Raw genomic sequence first — 20,802 nt, 5'->3', positions numbered from 1 at the left:
GTCTAGCCTAGACGCCTTTAAAAGGGGATTGGACAAGTTTCTGGAGGAAAAATCCATTACGGGGTACAAGCCATGATGTGTATGCGCAACCTCCTGATTTTAGAAATGGGTTATGTCAGAATGCCAGATGCAAGGGAGGGCACCAGGATGAGGTCTCTTGTTATCTGGTGTGCTCCCTGGGGCATTTGGTGGGCCGCTGTGAGATATAGGAAGCTGGACTAGATGAGCCTATGGCCTGATCCAGTGGGGCTGTTCTTATGTTCTTAGGATCAAAACAGAGGCTGATAAGGCGAACCTTTCTGAGACTTGCGAAGCCAGGTGGATCCTGACAGTGATCTGGTTTAAACAGAAGTTCTTAAATTGAACTGGGCACTGGGTAGGGCTGAAAACTTTACTGATTTTGGAGGGGGGGGGGGTGTTATTGCAGGCAGGCTACAGAGGAAATTCACTTGGTGGAACAGGGCTGGCTTCTACTTATTTGTTTTACTTTAATTATTTATACTTATTTATTTTAATTTGCCTGATGATGTCACTTCCACCATGACATCACTTCTGGTGGGTCTTGGACAGATTGTCATTCGAAAAAGTGGGTCCCAGTGCTAAAAGTTTGAGAACTGCTGCAATAAGGTGTTAATAAGTTGACACCCTAGGGGGTGGGGGTGGTGGCACCACTAGTGACCAAAATCACAGTTTGGAGGAATAATACCATCATGTTACGTTATATATCAATCAATGCATAATTTCATGCAGAATGTGTTGTCTTTGTTCTATCAAAAGGTACAGCCCCAAAACCAGTGGGGGCGGAGTGGTGTTACATCACCACACCCACCACCTGGGGTGTTGCCCCACCCACTGCATGGGGGGGGTAACACGCTGGCATCCCCCACCGGGTGACGCGAACCCTAGTGACGCCACTTCATCCAGCTACCATGCGAGCGAGGAGAAAACCCTCGGTGGGTCCTCCTCCGCATCTCTGTAGCTGTTGTTGTTTTCGTGCCCACGCACGCCCGTGTAGTCCGTTCTTGCTGGGTGAACACCGAGACACCCCCCAGGCGCGCGTGCGCTCGCTCGCTCGACACACACCCCACTTCGGATTCCTCTGGAAGTGCAGCGTGGTCGGTGAATGGCTGGTCTATGCTACTTCCACGGCGGCGCTTGGCTGGGGCGCAGCAGCTCCTCCCCTTGGTGGTGCTCGCCTCTTACTTGATCAAATCCTCGGACGTGAACAGTTTCACTGAAAAGCGTTAAAAAAAAAGAAAGAAGGAAGGAAAGAAAGAAAAAAGAAAGAGAAAGAAAGAGGGGGAGAGAGAAGGGCGATCCAGCAGCAGTGCCAGGAGGGGGATCCAACTCCAGGAGTTTGGTGCTGGTGGATGTTCGAGCTGCTCATCATCTGCGAGGCTTGAGGACCAGGTGCAAGAGGAGACCTTTGGCTGCCGACTCACTAGGCTCCAGCAGCCTCTCCCCTCCCTCTTCCGAGGAAGGACCCCCGCCCAGCCCTCCAACTCGCTCTCTATCTCTCTCTGCAAGGCATGGAGAGGGGGGCTGCCGGCAGGTCCTCTGGCTGCTCCCTCGCTTGGATCCCCTCGACATGGCTCTTGCTGGCCACTTGCTGGTCTCTGGTCGGCGCTGAGATCACTTGCCGGGCTTGCTTTGCCGCCGCTTCGTCGCCTCCCGCACCTCTCCGGGCGAAGCTGCCGCAGCAGCAGCCGCCGCCGCCGCTGGAGGTTCCTCGGGGAGCGTCTCCCGGGCCAAGTGGCGGCCAAGAAGGGGACGAAGCCCTGCCCGGTGGAGGCTGGGAGGATGGGGGCGAGGAGGACGAGGAGGGGGACGGCGGCGCCTCGGCGGTGGAGGAGCGCCGAGAGGATCGGGGCCGGGGGACGGAGGGGGTTGGCACCTGGGCACCGCCTGCAGGCACCGGGAGGGCGCGTAGGAGCCCCCAGCCCGGAGGGTTCGTCCAACAGCTGGGGAAGGCGAGCGGCAGCAGCGGAGGCTCCTCTGCGCTCGGCTGGGAGGAGATGCCCGGAGGTGCCCGGGAGGAAGGAGCCTCTCCTGGCCGGCAGCCTGGTGCGCCCCGGGCGAGGAGGAGCAGCGGCGAGGAGCCCCAGCCTTTCGGGGCGGACGGAGGCGGCGGCTGGGGGGGCGTCCCCTCCATGGATGGCCCCAGAGCGACCCGAGCGCAAGGCAGGGGCTCCAGGGAGGAAGGGCGGACGCTGGGCAGGCTGCGGAGCGGCGAGGAGCTGAAGTTGACCGGCACCACCTTTGCCCTGACCGGAGACTCGGCTCACAACCAGGCCATGGTGCACTGGTCCGGCTACAACAGCAGCGTGAGTCCAGAAGGGGCTCGCCAGGGGGTTGGGGTGGGAGGTGGGCGCGCTCCCCCCCAGCAAAGCCCCACTGTGCAGGGAGGGGCTTACTTAACTGGGAGTAAATAAGAGCCACACTTAGAGTAAGCGCCACGGATTCTAATGGGACTTACTTCTGAGTAGACATGCCTGGGATAGAGCTCAGGTTCCGCTACTCTCGTTCTTAGCTTAAGGGGGTAAAAAAAGTTTTGGTCTGGTGGGGGAAAAAACATGATTAGGAGTAGGAAATGCGCCTCACAGTACGATCCGATGCATGTTTACTCAGAAGTACGTTCCACTGCATTCAGTGGGACTTACTCCCAGGAAAGTGTGTATAGGATTGTAGCCTCAGCCAGCCAGCTCCGATCGCGAGCTCGCCCAAGCCCTTTTCATCCTGGAGTGGCTGGCGGGGAGGCTGAGGCTCAGGATGCCACAGAGGGAGAGAGAGCCCCGCTGCTCCTCTGTTTTATGGGCGCTAGTAAACCTGGAGTAGGGGCTGCTGGAGGAAAGTTGGATCAGACGGCTGGCATCAGTGGGGGTTGGGGCTGCCGCCTTCGCCCCCCTTTGTCTCTTTTGTAAACTCCCCCTTTCCGTCTGTACAGGGAATGATTCTCTTTGCACGGCTTAGAAGGCAGTTATACAGTCGATCGTCTCTCTCTCTCTCTCTCTCTCTCTCTTCCCCTCGTTTTCCGTACGTAATACGTACCTGGAAAGGCTTCAGTGGATCTATGTGGGAAAATGACTAATGCTGGGGTGGGAGATGGAGAGAGAGGCGGGGATGGGGGTTTGTCGTTGGGGGGCCGGGGCTTGATTCATGATTAAGCGGTGGGAGAAGCAGAAACACGCACGCACCCTCCCTCTGTGCTACTATAGGGCGAGAGAGAAGGAGGAGGAGGAGGAGGAGGAGGGAAGCCCTATCCGTCTTGTAAAAATTCTGGCAAATCAATGGCAGTTCAAGTTTTTTCTTTGCAGTCAATAAAGGACAGATTGGAGAGAGAGCCAGCCAGCCAACCCCACGGGTAGAGCTGCATCTCTGAAACTTTGGTATTGGATGCAATGAAACGAGGCTCTATTTTCTTTTTCTTTCCTTTTTTTTTTTTTTTTTTTTGCTGGATTCAGTCTTATCAAAAGGTGGCGCCCTTGAAGCCTTCTTCTGAATAGCTGTGCTGGATGTTGCTGCTGTCTTTGAGGCAGTGTGTCTGTTGGGCAGAGCAATGAAAGGGACATTGTGAGCTTAGGAACACTTAGCTGGCTAGCATCTCCCCCCTTCGTAATGCTCCCAGGACCTCCTTGTAAGGAGGACTTTCTGCTCTGTGTTTACTTGATGTCAGAAATGCTGTCAGCCCGCTCCGTCATAACAGGCTGGAACAGGCAAGTGCTTCTTTAGAGACTTGGGGACATCCTATTGGTGCAAATGTTCTCATTATGATCACCCCCTTTATTTTTACATACACTGTAATTGGGCACAGAACAATTAAGGACACAATGCCATTTCTGAAAATGCCCTTTCCTACCTACCAGTTCTGATTATCTTTTCCTCCCTGGATTTTACTGGTCATCTGGGGCCCAAACCTTTCATGTCTGGTCTATCCTTCTATGTTGCCAGGTGCAAACACCATGTCCATGTTTTGGTCATTGCTTTATGATGGGAAACTTTTCCCCATGATCACCTTTTAGTTAGCAGTGTGGACAGTTGATGTAAATGCATGCTACTCCTGATCATGCCATGCTGTGGAACTCACAGTGACTTAGAATAAATGAAGACCCCAATGCTGGGAAGGCTTGTCATATCTCCGCATTACAGAATCCTCATTTCCAACAGCTTTGGTCAGTAGAGTGAAATCTGCTGGCTCTGTTTTCTTGTCTTAAGCATACAGTGCTCAGTTTCTGCCCAGAGGGCAAGTCACTGGCATGGATTTTCAATACTTATTTTGATTGCTTATTAAGTGAGTTCCAAATGCTCCTGTCATTTTGGGGAAATAAAGATTTTATTTTTTACAGTAGTGGTTTCCCAAAAATGACCATCTTTATTTGGATACAAGTCTAAAGAAGTTATTGATGCATGAAATGCTAGCTCAAGAACTATTCGTGGTTGTCAGATGGTGCATTACAGCAAATTTTGCTTCTCATGTTATTTGGGGCGCAAAGAGCTGTGTGTCACCAACGGAGTAGGGAACTGATGTTTGTGCAAGCCAGCATATTAATAAATAATTGACATTCTTCCGTTATTTCTGTAACAAGAGGTCCAGTAGCTAGAGATGTATGTTTTCTTGTAGTCTCTCGTGGGTGAATGCACACACTTGAGCTCTTGATTAATTAGCTTGATTTTTAAAAGCCAGGCAACACTATGAACCTGCAGGGAAAGTCAAATGCTCAACTTGCTTTCTGAAAGGCACTGCTTTCTTGTGTTATCAGGGAAAAAATAATCTGAGATACCAGCTGAGTCTTTTCTTCTTTGCTGCAGCCTTGCTTCTACCCAATTCAACAATGGGCTTGATTGTAGCACAAGGGGGTCAAGCAATTGTGCCTGACAGGGCACAGTGAAATAGTGACTTGGCTCAGATTAGAGTTCTAAGCCATTATATACATGACCACAAGATTTTCATAAGAACATAAGAACATAAGAACAGCCCCACTGGATCAGGCCATAGGCCCATCTAGTCCAGCTTCCTGTATCTCACAGCGGCCCACCAAATGCCCCAGGGAGCACACCAGATAACAAGAGACCTCATCCTGGTGCCCTCCCCTACATCTGGCATTCTGACTTAACCCATTCCTAAAATCAGGAGGTTGCGCATACACATCATGGCTTGTACCCCATAATGGATTTTTCCTCCAGAAACTCGTCCAATCCCCTTTTAAAGGCGTCTAGGCTAGACGCCAGCACCACATCCTGTGGCAAGGAGTTCCACAGACCGACCACGCGCTGAGTAAAGAATTTTCTTACTGCATAGTGCTTGCGAACATATTTTCTCAGTGTATACAAGTGCATAAGTGTCTTAGCGGTATGCCCAGACATGTGCCCCTTCACCATGTTGAATGCATTTTGCTCCCTGGCGCAGACAGTGTTTCACTTCTCACTTTAATCATGTGGGTTGCATGTGCAGTTTCTCACTCTTCATAAAGATTTGACTTGTCAAGTCTCCCACTTGCTTTTGGCAAGCATCAAAAACTGGCAAAAGTGATGGTTTTGTATACAGTTAATTTCAGTGTACTGAACTTTCCTGGAGTTTTAAAAACCTGCCTGGTAGGAAGAGGAAAATATAATAGTGAATTTTTTAAAAAAAGTGATCCTAAGGGGAAGTACAAGATTGCATGTCTTTTAAAAAGTAGGAAAAACTAACCAGCGAAGAGGGATAACACAGCAAATTGAAAAACCAGAACAAAGAATTGTAACTTTTTAGAAAGCATTTGCAACTGAAGCTATGGATTGGGGATTGTGACTGGGGCAAGAAATACAATACACACACAAAAACCTAAACCTGCTAATTTCCTTGTACCCCAATTTCCTTTATATCCAGAAGATATTACTTTTTACACACCACAATGGGGGGCTGTGGAGCAGAATGCAATGCAGCTTGTACACTTCAAATGCCTTGCTCATTAGATAGAAATGTGAATATACACAGCTTCACTGGGCATAACTTCAGAGAGAGAGAGAGAGAGAACATATAGACCTTAAAAAGAAGGAAGGTTGTAGTGGATTCGTAGCAGAGTGTTTTGAGTTGGTCAGCATGAAAAGACACATGTGGTGTCTTCTAAAATGCCACTGTGTCTTTTTGACTTCCTCCTTCAAGCAGCTAGTAACACCTTTTTAAGCACCTGCTTAACACCCTTTCCTGTCATCCCAGGCTCCCTAACCTGCTCCTTCTTTGCCAGAAAGCTCTACTGTCCCACTATCAATTCTGATCGCTGCATTTCACATTTCATATGCCAGGATCCACAGTGGCTGCCTGGTCTGTGTACCTGCAACAGAAGATCAGTTGCACTTTGTACATTACAAATTCAGGTACATTACAACTGGACACTGTTTTTCCCACAGGGAGATTGATGTCTATAAAGGGGGAAAGTAACACATGAAGTGTCCTTGAGAGCGAAGGAAAAATCCAAGGAAATTAATGGTTCTCAGAGTGAAAGGTATCCGTGTAGAGGTAGGGTTATAAGATACAAAGTGGGACAATGTGCCTATACTTTCAACCATTGTTTAGAAGAGGGAATTTTGGAAGGTGTAGCTTTTGAAACACTTCCATGTTGAGTTGCACCTGCCAAAATTCCCTCTTCTGTACAGTGGTTAAAGGTATAGGCACTCTGACCCACTTTGTATTTGGTAACCCTATGCAGGCATTTAATTTGGATTAGACTTTCCAGTAATTCTGGCATGAACTGGGAATAGGTCAGGATACTGCAGTGTAGTTGCCATGCACCATAAAGTGGTGAAATGAAAACAGTAGCTATACATTGTCATAAAGTAGGTGACTCAGACTGCAATCCTACACATACTTAACTGGGAAGTAAGTCTCATTACTCAATGGGGCTTACTTCTGAGTAGACCTGTATAGGATTGCACTGTCAGTCAACTATAATGCTAAGTCATTTGGATGGAGGTCATAGGAAGGTGCCTCATTCTGAGTCAGGCAACTGGTTCATCTGAATCAGTTCCACCTGATCTAGGCAGCAGCTGGCAGTAGTTTCAGAAAGGGGTTTTTCCCCAGCTCTGCTGGGGATGTGAAACTGGGATCTTCAGCATATAAAACATGGGTTCCACAGCCCCATCATGTCAGGTAAGCAACCTTTCTTGATTTACCAGTCACACATGGCTCTCTATCATAATTAGCCTTAGAACTGACCTTTGTGGGTTAATCTGTGTACTGACAGCATATGGCTACTGTCTTCATTTTACTGCTAGTTTAAGGATGCTTGGACTGTGTTTTGTTTGAACTAGTCTTTGGCCCATAGTCCTACAAACTTGGCTCAAAATCTGCAGGAGGAAAATAGCCAGCTATTTAGCTACCCTTTCCTCCAAACAGATAAAATAATTGATATGAAGGTATTCTGAGTAGCACTTTAAATGCTGATGCTTCTATATTTCTATACAGTGTTTTTGCAGAACACATTGTATATGCTTCCAGGCAATCAGGATAGATATATACTCTTCTCTGCCTCCCCCTCCCCACTGGTAATTAATTAAAGGATCACAAAAACTTTCCCTTTAGGTTCCAGTGGTATTGTTCCATGAAGGTGGGTGAAGAAATGCTCTGCCCTTTTGAAGCAGATGGTTTTACTGTATTTCTGTTCATTGGTATTTGACCAGAAAGGAGAAATAGGAGTTATGTAGGAAGCAGAATCAGTCAGTGGAGCAGAGATTCAGCTTTTCATCTTCTACACAGATCATTGCCAAGGCTACAGGTGGGATAGCAATGATGTGGATTTGCAGATCCACCACTGATTTAGCATCTTTGTGTTACTAAGAGATATATTTGGATCTCTTTTCTTGATGAAGCCTGAATGCTTAATTCCTAGATTCTCAAGGTATATGGTGCTTGAGAGCAGGTGGCTTGGCACAGGAGATCTGGGTTTGTGCATGGGATGTCTTGATGTTTCAGGAAAGAAGGGGGCACCACTGCAGGTAGAACCTTTTTCCTCTTCAAGGAAGAATTGTGGTGTTTTAGTAATTCCCTGTGAGGTGGTTTTACACGGAGTCAGAAGTGTCTTGTGGATTGGTCTTCTCACACCATTGTTGGAGGGGTGCCCCAGACCACAGGGCTTCATACACAGCTGTGGGCTGGGCAAATGCCACTGCTGCCATGCATACCATTGGAAGAGGTGGATGTGGCTGGGTGGAGCCAGAAGGTAATGTGCATTGAGAACTCAAGGTGTAAAAGTATAATCAACACTGACTTCTCTGCAAAAATAGGAAGCTCTAGAGTCATGCTTTCTGCTCTGGGAGCCCAACAGCACAGTGCTATGCATATCTTCTCAGAGGTTGCTATGCATATCTTCTCAGGTTGAACCTCCAACCTAACTGCTCTTGCTTAAATATGCTCTGTATTCTATGCTGGTCCAGCACTGGTGGGGTGGGGGTGAGGAGAAGCAATGTAGAGTTTCAAAACTCCAGAGGGGTGTAACTCTGTCAATCACTTCTTCAGCACCTATGGCAAACTCTAGCATGTGCCAATTTTGGTGTAGTATGCCGACAACAGGGGCAGAGCACACAGAAGGAGCCAATCAATGCATATGAATGGGGAGATGCCCTTATGTCATCAGTGCACCATACACACACCTTCCCTGGCAAAAGGTTATTACAGCACTTCCTACTATAAGAGGTACTCTGGCATAGGCAGTAAGGGGGTAAAAGCAAAGAAGAGCCAGGAGTTCCAGAACTCACTACTGGAATCCTCTTATGCCACTTACACAAACATACTAACAAGAAATTTATTGTTGACTACAACAGCAGGCCCAGTGAAGGAAGTAGCTCCCTTGGGGAAAGGGCAGGCATGTTGAATAAACACACAAGCCTGACCAAGGCAGGAGTATGTGCAAGGCAACACATCCATGGAAAGTATTCTTTTTGCCAGGTAGGAACTGGGCCAAACTGCAAAGGGAACTCCAGCTGTCCTCGAGGCAAGAAACATTGTTGGTGGTTTACTCTATACAGACCCAGGCTGAACAGCAGGCTCAAGCCCAATCCACAGGAGTGTTCTAAGAAAAGCCACATCTGCCTTTTGCACGACTGTCCATAATCACTTGTGGCAGATACAAAAGGAGGAGCAGAAGCAGGTGTTGAACCACTAATGGGCAATCTCCAGGTTAGCTCTCTAACCACTCAGCCAATGTTGAAGACAAATTTGGAGCATCTCATGCTGTATTTAGCATCCTGCACCACATACACCAGAAACAAAGCCTGCCTATGAAATGCTAGCTCAGTTCAAGACTCCAGGTCTTGCACAGAGGAAGCTTCAATGAAAGCACTGAAATGTGCTTTCTCACTAAAATGGAGGTACAGAGCTGACTGGAAAACTGTAGCACATGACCCAATCAGAGGGTGTCCTGCATGGACCAATAGTTTGGCTTGTATGTGACACAGGATGTCTTTTGTATCAGTCTGCTCTTCCAGCTGCACATATATCATATCCTTGTGCATCATTGCTGCCACCTGTTGCTTATTATTGCAAGTGTAGCCATGTTCATGCTGCCTATCTCATTTATCATAGTAGCAGTGAACAGGCTGCTTATGAGCCCTAGAGAAACCTACTTCCCCTTACAGCCCAAGGAGTCAGAGAGAAAGGATGATGGATGCTCTGACAGTAGAGCAATGCCTTCTATGTCCCCTGCAAAGCCTCATCTTTAGGCCAGCTGACAAAAGAAACAAGAAGAGTGGAGTGAAGGGATCCTATCAGCTAAGAGAGCAACAACAAGTATGAACAAAGCAAAGCTTTTTTGACTGGTGTCTGACAGTGCAACATGCATTTGAGCAGAGTTCTTGTTCCTTTCCAAATTGTATGTCAGGCCTGTCCTTCTTAGAGTGCCCCTTTGAAAGGAGGGCTTTTACATTAGCCCTATGCAACTTGTTGCCTTCTAATGACCTACTTGGTAGGTTTAGAAATGCCCTGAAGGAAGAACGATTTTGCAATTGTGGCCTCAGAGAGGTAGACTCTCTTCCACACATTGTTCTGCACTGTGCTTTTAATCAGGTGCTCAGAGACCAGTATCTCCCCTCATTGTCCGGGGAAACAAAAAAGGTCTCTCTGAGATCACCTCTTTACAACTTTTGCTGGCAGGTGAATTTGAATTTGTGACCCTTCCAGTTGCTAAATTTCTACATTTGAGCAACTTGAAGCGGGCTAAGTTGCTGGTTCTAAGCAACTTGGAGTAACTGTGTAAGCAAACTGGTGTGTTTTAACCCTTATTTCTTATCTCTCTTTTAATATATACCTTCATACATGACTGTTTGGAGATATTAGTTGTAAAACTATATGCCTAATAAAGGTTTGTTGTATGTCAGGCAGCAGAGTAGCAGGTGTCAGAGCCACCTGCACCAGTTATATTGCTGTATGTGCAAAACTACAAGGACCTATCTGGATCAAGTATGTTGTCAAGGTCCTGTGTCCTCTCTCCCTGTTGGAAAGCTGCCAGCGGATAGCCAAGAGAAACACAAAGAGTGTAACTGAACATAGACACCAGCATAGACTCTTGATCAGTGTGAGGGTGAATAGTGCTACCTGGATGGCTATGCTGCAGTGCCCTGTTGGGACTAAGAGCATAGTGCCTTTTAGAGTGTCATCTTTCACCTTCCCAATGGGAATCATTTTTGTGAGAAGTGACTGTTGTGCCCCATGTGGCAAGGCTGCAGTTCTGAAAAAAACAAAAGGGCTGCAGGACTGGAAGGAGCAATGGTTGGAGTACCTGGCATTCACCAAGGGAGAACATGCACTCACTGCCATTAGCTATTACAAGAGAAAGAAATAGTTAGCCATGCAGATGCATTTGTTCGTACTGAGGTGGATGTGTATGGGGGGGGCAGAGATATAAGAAAAATGTGGTTGCACCTCAACTATGGAATTCCCCCCTCCCAAATTAGCCCATTTCTGCCCAGCCCACAGGTGTACACATTTGATCCTTGTTGTGTATATGCACCGATGGGCAGAAATGGCTTAAGAACAGAACCCTCCCTATTGGGCTGCTGGCAGAAGCTTAAGACTTTTTTTTAATTCCAGTTTGCTTTTGCCCTTTCCGAATCATTAGGTTGGCTGCTTTTATGGTTGTATTTTGTTTTGTTCTGTTCTATTTATTGGTGGTTTTATGTCTTTTAAATATTGACAGCTTTCTTGATTCTTTAGTTACCCAATAGAAAGGCAGATTATAAATATTTTAAAATAAATATGTGCATCATTCATAGTTACTTGTATGGATCACATGATCCTTTTATCCCTTGTTGGAGTGAAAGCAAGTTCCATGTTGGTGTGAGGAATTTGTTGGGGGCAGTGTACCTACACAGAGATTTCTGAGAAGATAAGTGTTGAAATGTTTTTCTTGTAACTCTTCTGAGGGCAGCAGGCTGTTTATGGAGAGTGTCCTCTTTCCAGAGTTTCCCTTTGAGTTCTCTAAGGGGTCCTGTTTGTTACAAGCTTGTGATCTGGTCAAGAGACACAACCCGGCTGCAACATCAGCTGTTGTGTGTGATTTTTGCAACAGCCATCATCACAGTGATTGCTTCCAGTTTCTATCAAGTGAGCCAGCCCAGAATGTTATACTAATTAGTGCAGGAACTGAATGTTTAAAGATTTGAGATGAATTGATTCATCTCAGATAAGTACACATGAATATGAGTTCTATGCCAGTGTTGCTCTGAGAGGATGAATCAGAAAAGTTAAACCACGTGAAGGTTAAATCAGTGCAGGCTATTTTTGCTTAGTATTTGGAAAAAAAACATGGAGTGCAGGAAGCACATGGGTTTCTGTGTCTCATCTGGGGGCTGTTTAAGATACTGGACTTCATCCTGTGTGTGTAATTTAGAACTTTGCTTCCTTATCCGTTCTGATTTTCCCCATATGAATATCCATAGGGATGAAGGAGAGTCATGATATTTTTCTTCATGGGCTAATAAAGGAAATGTTTTGTCTGTCAAAAAAATTGAAATGTGTTGTATAACTCTGGAAATTGGAAGCCTACTTCCAAGGAAGTCCCTTTGAACATCATTAGAACTGGTTTGGCTAGTCCAAGTCCTGATCTGCTATCTTTCAGAAAGTGCTGAAAGGTCATTTTATGCAACTGAAGCTGCCTTATTCTGAGTCAGCCAAATCCACCCAGCTCAGCATTGTTTCTAGTGACTGGTAGTAGTTTCAGGCAAACCTGGGTATTTTTGTGGTGCAGGCTTTAGGGACTCCGGTTTGGGCCTTTCAACCTGAGACAGAGTTTGGGATACACTGCATTAGAGCTCTGCCGATCCTGCCACCCTCCCCCCACTCCATAGGCCACACTGCCACCCAGCTGTCACACCCCTAGTGGCAGTGCATCTTCTTTCCTCTGGCACCAGATTGGTGTGGGCCCAGCTCCAGTGCTCCCTACTCTGAGGAGGCTGCAAACATGCTTTATGGCATGTTTATTGCACCCAGTGCCAGGGCTCAATGCTGGTGCTGGCCAACTTTAGGACTGGGCCCTAAACCAGGGATGTTGAGCATACAAAACATGTTCTCTGTTGTTGAGTTGCAGTTCCTCTCATGCCGCCGTGGCAGGACTGAGCCCTTGTGGCTTTGATTCTCTGCAATTTCCCCTCCCCTTTCTTTATGCTAATTATGCATTGTAAGCATCTGTATACATACAATTATCTATGACAATAAGTGATTATACACATGCATCCAGAGGTCTTTGTGAGAAATCAAAACAGTAATTAATTCTTCCTCTTCCTTGTGTATCTGAGACCTTTTGGCTCAAGGGACTGGAAATGGTTTCATTGCATGGGAAGGTGTGGAAGCACACACCTCCTTGCCTCTTTCTGCTTGGTGGTAATTGCTACAGAGGCCACTAGCAGTGTTTGGATGAGATTACTCGCCTGCTAATGTCAATCAGAGGCTATTTACTGATCACCTTGGTGAGTTTGGGAACCTGATGGACTATAATATGTGGCAGGTGCTTTTTAATTAAGGCCCCTAACAATGCAGGATGTGACAGTGGAAAATATTTATAGTTTTTGAATAGAGAGAGAAGGTCTTTTAGCTCAGAGGTGGAATTCAGGCTTCTGTAGTCAACGATGTAGGAGATGGTTCATGTAAGTTTTCTGTTGAATAATTTACACTTGTGACACTAAATTGGAACTCATTGGTTGGGATTAATAGTGGCTGGGGAGAGTTTACTGTTCCTCCACTTAGCTTTGACTGTGTGGTTAGGATTGTAGTATTTACATACACAGGCACTAAGCTGTCTTAGCATATTTGGCATCAAGGACAGTCAGGCACACCTGCGCTGTTGAGCACACTCAACCAACCTTGAAAATATGTTGGGTCATTGAACTCTGTGCCTGTGAGCAGAAGATGTTGTGAAGGAGAAGTCATATCTAGGAATGTGTTTGCGGTTAAGCTAGAACTAGCTAGTAGGCAGCAAGTATGAAGCAAGGTAGCATCCTTGTGGAAATTTCCCAACTACGTAACCTTATATCATGTGTTTTGAGACTTAATAAAAAGCTGGGTTAGGAGCTGGGAGACGGCACTTCACTTCTCCCTTGATTTCATTCCTGCTCGTGCTTCCAGCACTTTCAACCTCTCTGAAACCTGTGTCTGTTGTCTAATTCTTGCTATGGCTTCTCTGCCACACCAACGCAGCATCTCAAGCTGCTCCTCGAGTAGCACCAAAATGCTACATAGGATCATGTATATTTCAAAAGAACTTGGAACAGTGGACTACAATAATGTATATTTATTACAATATTTATATGCCGTCTTTCTCAGTAGACTCAAGGCGGTTTAGATAGGCAGGCTGAGCATAAATCAGTTTTTCAATGAGATTTTTACAGGGATGTACGGTGAGTGGGGAGGCAGATGAGGCAGTGCCTCACCTGCCTCCCCACCCATCACACATCCCTGGATTTTTACAAATATTATTCCATGCGACAATCTCATAGAACCTCCATTTCTCCAGGTGTTTCACTTCATTGTGCAGTTGACATCCTGGCCGCTGTCTCTTGCCCTTTCTAAGTGTATATATTCATTTTCAAAGTATTGATTGCTTCGGAGTTACATGCCAGATGGGCTTGATGTGATTGCACGCTCCCCAAGAGATGCTGTTCAGTTGAAAGCTGTTTCAGCTACTTCTTGTTCTTGTAAAGCTAAGCAGAGGATGAGAGAGGGAAACTCATTGCCCCTTTGTCACTAGAGCAGTTATTGCATAAGCTGTTGGACTATATGGAGTAAAAGGTTGGAGTGGGGTCAATCATGTGATCTGTTGGAGGAAATGACCAGTATGAGCAGAACAGGTTTTGAATCCTCCGCTTGGGAAGCTGCTAGGTTTTGCCTGCCACTCTTCCAATCACTGGCGTCGCTAGGGGGGTGCAGGCTGCACCAGGTGACGCGCTGGGGGGTGACATGCCCTTGGGGAGGATGTGCTAACATTGCGGGCTTAGGAGCTACCATGTCATGCCATACACCGTTGGATGCAGAATGGCCAGCAGAGTGCAGTGCAAAAATTGGAACTGAAATAGCTCCTTTCCTTCAGAAGTTATGGCCAAAAAACTGGAAGGAAAAAATGCATGGAGCCCTATGGAAAGTGAAAGTGAGTCGTATCACGCATTTACTCGCAAGTAGGCGTACTTGCCATAGTCCTTTGGAAAGTCTAGGCTGAGAGGCTCCAAGAACGTCAGAATGGTCCTCATCCAATGAGTGCAGCCCCCAAAAACACAGGAGAAAGAGGTTCCTCCCTCCCAGCTGTCTCCCTCTCAGTCAATGGAGCCCTATGGAAAGCAAAGCAGCCTCACAGTTGCATTTACTCGTGAGTAGGCAGACGTGCCTTGGCTGGTGGTCAGGCCAGACAAAGAGGAATGTGACGACACCAGAAGGGTCCTGATCTGATGGAGCTGGAGTGCAACAGAAGTGCAACCCCACCGACAAAAAAGAGGCTTGAATGGTAAGGGGAAAGTTTTCTATTTTGCACTTGCAAAGCCAGGTGGGTCTTTATTCTGATATGCCTGAAATAGAAGAACTTTAAACTGGGCACAGGGGAGGGCTGAAGATCTCACTGATTCTTTTTGGGGGGGCTATTGAAGGCAGACTACAGAGTAAGCTCCATTGGCCACTATGGGACTTACTTCAGAGTAGACATGCATAGGCTTGGGCTCACAGGCTGCAATCCTACCCACACTTTCCTGAGAGTAAGCCCCATTGACCCCTATGGGACTTGCTTCAGAGTAGATTCACTTGGTGGAACAGGACTGGCTCCCCCTTATTTAATTATTTTATTTTAATTTAATTTTTTTATAATTATTTATTTTAATTTGCTTGATGCTGTCACTTCTGGCCATGACATCACTTCCAATAGGTCCTGGACAGATTGTCATTCTAAAAAGTGGTTCCCAGTGCTAAAAGTTTGAGAACTGCTGCAATAAGGTGTTAGTAAGTTGATACAGGTGTGTGTGTGTGTGTGTGAGAGAGAGAGAGAGAGAGAGAGAGAGAGAGAGAGAGAGAGACTCTACAAGTTTTCAAAATCACTAAAATCAGAGTTTGGAGGAATAAGACCATCATGTTATATATCAATCAATGCGTACTTTCATGCAGAATGCGATGAAGCAAACCACATTGAAATATCTGTGTTAGAACAAAAGGTACAGCCAAAAAAACAATGGGGGTGGGGTGGTGGTACATCACCATGCCCACCTGGGGCGTTGCCCCACCCACTACATGGGGTGACGCACAGACCTCCCGCATTGGGTGACGCAAATCCTAGTGACACCGCTGCTTCTGACCATGGGAGAAGCTGCCAGTGCCTCCTGGGAGCAAGCTTGTACCTTGAGAAGGGATAGGGTGTGCCTGTCCTTTTCTGTTGAGCTCAGGGTGGCATAAATGGATTTGGGTTTTGTCCTCACAACAATCCTGTGAGGTAGGTTGGACTGAGGGAAAGTGACTGGCCCAAGGTCAACCAGGAAGCTTCATAGTGAGTGGAGGGTTGAACCCAGATTTTCCTGGTCAAAGGCCAACTCTCTAAAGCAGTGATTTTCTTCTCATGGAATACTGACCTCTATGATCTTCACCTCTTTGATGTAACTTCTGTTTTTCTAGGATACTCCTCTGGGTTCTGTGGCTCCTGAACCGGAATAATTTTTCAGTTATTTTCAACCACTGTGTTCCAAACTCCTGCAGAGTTGGCAAAACTGCAGAGCTTTCCCAGCATAAATTGAAAATTGCTTCTCTTTAACCACATAACTAAACATACTGGCTCTCGCACAGTACTCTGGATAGAATTATGTGATCGTGGTGCTTAAGCTGCCATCCTGTCTTGATTGTGCCTTCAGTGCATACATGGCATGATGATGTTGTTGTTACCATGGTCAATAAGTTGGTGTTGGAGTTGTGAGGAGCACTTTGGGAGCGGCTGTCAGCCTTGTTCTCCTAGTTATGCTGTTGACTTTGCTCCTGCAAGTACATGGAATCATGGCTGTACAGTTGGACCACGCTATCTGTGGGGGACCCATTCCTGAAACCCCCTCCCCCGGATACTGAAACTCACGGATAATGAAATTGGCAGTTCCAGTCCATAGAACTTCTGGATGTGATCGGAGATGTTCTCCGGTTGCTGTCTGTAGGTGTTCTGGGGCCCACAGAGGCCTCCAGAGGTGCCAGAAAGGCACATGGTTTTGGAAAACAGATGCTCTGTGGTCCTTAGAAAGGTTCCTGGACATGACTACCTCCACTGTGGGTTCAGAACCACTGTGGGTTAGTTAAAACCATGGGTCCTGAATCTGGCAGGATCTGTATTACACTATTAGCTCTGTTGCAGTAGCTGCCTGGTGTAACAGACGCCAAGACTGACCCGTTCATCAAATTCATTACATCCTGGTTGTTAGTTTTTCTTTTGTGGTCTTAGCAAACTCGTCTTGCTCTCCTTTACAGTGACAAGTTTTAAAGTAGTTTTTAAAAAGAAAAACTGTCAAAGTTTGGCTCTGTGCCACCTCAAGTGTTGTCCTCTTCACAGTTAGCACCTGTTTTTCCATCTGTACTGGCATCAAGGTCCTAGTATAGTAACAGTAACAACTCTTCAAGTCACTTTCCTTGCTTCTATAAACTCTTGCTTCCCCTTTTGTTACTCCACCAAGTCTCATGTGCTATCCCCCCGCCCCCACACTTGTCCTTTCTCCACTTCAGTCTTTGTTCCTCTGCCGTGGTCAGGCTTGGAACAGCCTCTCATCTCAGTATCAAACCGTTTTGCTGTTCTTTCTTATGTTCCTTTATGAGCCTCCGCTTGCAAAGCCTTTCCTGAATTTTACTAGCCTGGCCTTTTCGTGCCTCACTGCTGCGGCACTTTTCCTACATCACCCTGAGCACTGTGGTAATCTTCACCTTCTTTTCCCCACTGCTCATCTTGTCTGTCTGCTGTCAATTGGGGGTGATGTGACTGCATCGTGTTATTTTAATGACTCTATCTAGCAACCTGTTGGTTCCAAACGAATACAAAATAGTTTGCAGGTTGTTACAGAAATGTTTGCATCCGCCGTTTTCTTGGGATATGTGTCAGGGATAGGTGGAGCAGCTCATCCTCAACTAGAATGGCCACATTGCTCCCATTCAATTTAATCTGCTGCTGCATCAGGAGGTGAGAGCCTTGGCTTCTCCCACCCATTGTTCCCTGTTGTCTGTGTCCAGCTCCTTCTTCTTCTGTTGTAGCAAACAGGACTTCAGGTGTGCTGTGCAGCAGGTGAGAAGGGGGTCAACTAAAGGAATAGATAGGAAGTAGGCAGAAGAAACTAAGGTAGCATCAGCTGGCTGGCATGACTAGGAGCCCCTGATTAAATTGCAGGGAAGTGTACTTTGAAAATCTGCATGTATGACATAATGAGCAACACTGTTCCACACAAAGCTGCTATTTGAATTGGGAGTAGTGGTCCTTTCTTATGAGTATGTGTATGGTGCCTCAGTTTAGTGGATCAGGACCCACCAACCGAATGCGTATAGTTTAGAGACAATGCACAAAAGTATTAGTAGGATGTTATGGCAAAGAAAGAGCAGATTTTGGAAATGATGAAAAGGCAAAAGTGGCACAGTTTAGCCATGGTTTGGGTCTGGGAAGAGAAGACTAAGGAACTCTGGGCTTGGTTAGTGCCAACTGGCTGCTCTTAGGTGTGTATGCATGCCTGAGATCTCCTTACAGTCATCATCCTTCACTTCTCCATCAATGAACTGTGTGCATGTAGTTGCTGTGCTTTCTTGTACATCAGCACCTTCTTGTTACCAAAAAACAGGTAGTTGTGTTGGCCTTAAAAGAATAAAATTGGGAATGAAAATCAGGTTGGGATCAGTCATGGCTTAAATGTGCTGTGCAAGTTTTCAGTTTTCACAAAGCTCTTCCTCAGGTGGGACGATAAATAGAAGGAATAAAAATTGTAAGGGGGGCAAGCCTGCAATGTTTAAAGGCCATATTGGTGGGTCCAGACTGCAGTTAAAGTCTTTAGAAGTTGATGGAGAAAGTTCCACGTAGACTATTTTAGACAGGGACTGTGCTGAATGATGGCTTGTTTTGTTTTGGAACCAAGGGGGCTGACCTATTACAAAACATAATGCCCCCCCCCCCCACACACACATATACCTGGTTCACTGCCATTGCTTCTGTGTCCTGCTGCTGGTTCAGCAACAGTTTTAGGGAATTGGGTCTTCTTCCTGGGGGTAGTCATCACAGAAGATGGAGGACTGTGTAATGAATACGGTTATCTTGCAGTGCATAGCCAATCAAATTTGGTGCCATGAAGCCAAGAAAAAGTAAGAGCAATGTTTTTGGGAGTAGCATTGCATCAGTGGGGATGTTATTTTTACCAAGGAGAAGGGACAAAAAGCAGGGGCAACTATAACTGAAATACAGTTGCATTGTGTTTCCTGCATGTTCCAGTGGAATACTGGGAAAACCCCTCAGGTTTTCCAAATGTTCAGTTAGAATACCAGAACAGCCCAATTCATTTCAGGGGGAGCAAAAGAGGCAACAGCATACCTGGTCTAGAACTTCCAGGCTATGCTGAACACATACATGCACCTGTGTGGGTCGAATGTAGTTTCAACTTAGAAAACCCTTAGCGGGGGGGGGGGGTGCTCAGTGGATATGAAGCTGCCTTGCTGCAGGCTTATCTCCAGCTAGGGCAGAGAGAAATTCCTTTCTGAAACCCTGGAGAGCCCTGCCTTGGGAGCCACCCAGTTAACACCACTGTGTTTGACAGACCAGTGGAATATGGACTCTGCATAAAGTAGATTTCTTTGTGAAGAGCTGTAGCTCTCTGAAGGCTGAGCCAGAGAAATGCGTCGACAAGTCACAAGCTAAACCACACATGGTCATGCTAATCTAATCCCCCTTCCTTGCTCACTGCCCTAACAACCACTTCCCAAAGGAAAGGCTAAAGCTTGCCATTTCCATTTTTACTTTAGCTCACTCCAAGGGCCCATGTTTCCTCATACAAAATGAAGTCAGGGTGATCAGATGTCATAACTGCAAAGGAGGACAAGGCACCCCAAAATGTAGGACACCTGTAGGACATGACAACATAAAAGCTAAAAACACTTGTCTATTGATGGCATGTGGTAAAATTAAAACTACATTATTACATCTAAAACTATATTACATGTAATTTATTACATATAATATATTAATTGCAAGAAGGCTATGCAATGGCTGCAGGGGCCACTCACAGGGAAAAGGAGAACATTTTTTTCCAGGACATGTAGATAAAAAAGAGGACATGTCCTGGAAAAAGGTCACATGACATCTGGTCACTCTGAATAAAGTTCAGAAAGACAGATTCTCATAACAGCTGTCGTGTGTTTTCTAAGAGAATCTTCCTTGCTTCTCCATCCCAGAATGTACCTGCGTAATATGATGATCATGTTAGGTATTAACTAAGGTTGAGTGGAAAGAGAGCGCATAATGTTTTACAACTAAAATTTCCGCAGTTTTCTAAGCCAAAACATCCTTTGGGAAAAGAGGGGATAACGAATGGAGAGGACATCTGTCTGACATGAGAGGTCTCATCGTCGTTTCCTAGAATCCACTAGTTTTTGAGGAGGTGCTTGGAGACTGATTATGCATGTGTAACACACCATTCAGAGACCAAATTTAGGAGTACATTCTGATGATTTTGTGGTGTTCATGTAGCTACATTCTCAGGGGGCAAGAGGAGTGGAGAAAAGGAACAGATCCTTAACTGCTGTCCTGATTGTCTTAAAAACAATCTCAGGATAATGTGTTGCTCCAAATAAGATGGTTTTATTCTCTGAAATGAATGTTAGTTGCACTGACCACTTTGCAGTTTGGTAGGAAGCACCAGGCCTTTTTGTGAACAGATGAGAGAAGCAACCCTGGCCTTGTTGCCCGAAATAGCATTGCTCTTAATTAGCTCAGCTGCCCTCCCGCTGCCCTCCCCTTCATCTCTGCAGCCTTGGGCCAAAAGCACTGGAAATGAGAGATTCCAACTGCTGCCTGAAAAGCATTTGGGAAGAATGGAGGCTAACACTAGAGGGAGTGTGGACATTTAATAAAATATAAAAAAGACAGTGGGAGATAGGAGAGCTTTAAAGTGTATTATGAAAGATTGATATTGCTGAAATATTAAAATTGGAAATTCACTTGCAGGCGGTTCAGCCAAGTGCTGCTATTGAAAGGTTTTCCTTGCAAATGGGCAAAGGATAGGGTGAAAATCAACTCAATTTCCCTACTGGAATATCCTCTGGATTGGAAGGATGAGTACTGTGGCAGCATCCTGTTTTTATCCTCTTGGGTTTTTTCT

The 20,802-nt window shown here is 46.1% G+C and overlaps 1 protein-coding gene across 1 annotated transcript in view; it reads left to right on the top strand.

Moving 5' to 3' along the window:
* Positions 1 to 1,529: 1,529 nt before the first annotated feature.
* The window catches only part of LOC136645227 (VPS10 domain-containing receptor SorCS3-like), a 554,262-nt gene continuing 534,989 nt past the window's right edge, over positions 1,530 to 20,802 (top strand). The window contains exon 1 of the mRNA XM_066621465.1: positions 1,530 to 2,324. Within this exon, the coding sequence (XP_066477562.1) occupies positions 1,530 to 2,324 (795 nt within the window). The remainder of the gene's footprint in view (positions 2,325 to 20,802) is intronic.

Source organism: Tiliqua scincoides, chromosome 3 (genome assembly GCF_035046505.1).
Source record: "Tiliqua scincoides isolate rTilSci1 chromosome 3, rTilSci1.hap2, whole genome shotgun sequence".
Lineage (NCBI taxonomy): Eukaryota > Metazoa > Chordata > Lepidosauria > Squamata > Scincidae > Tiliqua > Tiliqua scincoides.
The sequence above is the reverse complement of the archived record's forward strand: the minus strand, read 5'-3'. Positions and strand labels throughout refer to the sequence as shown.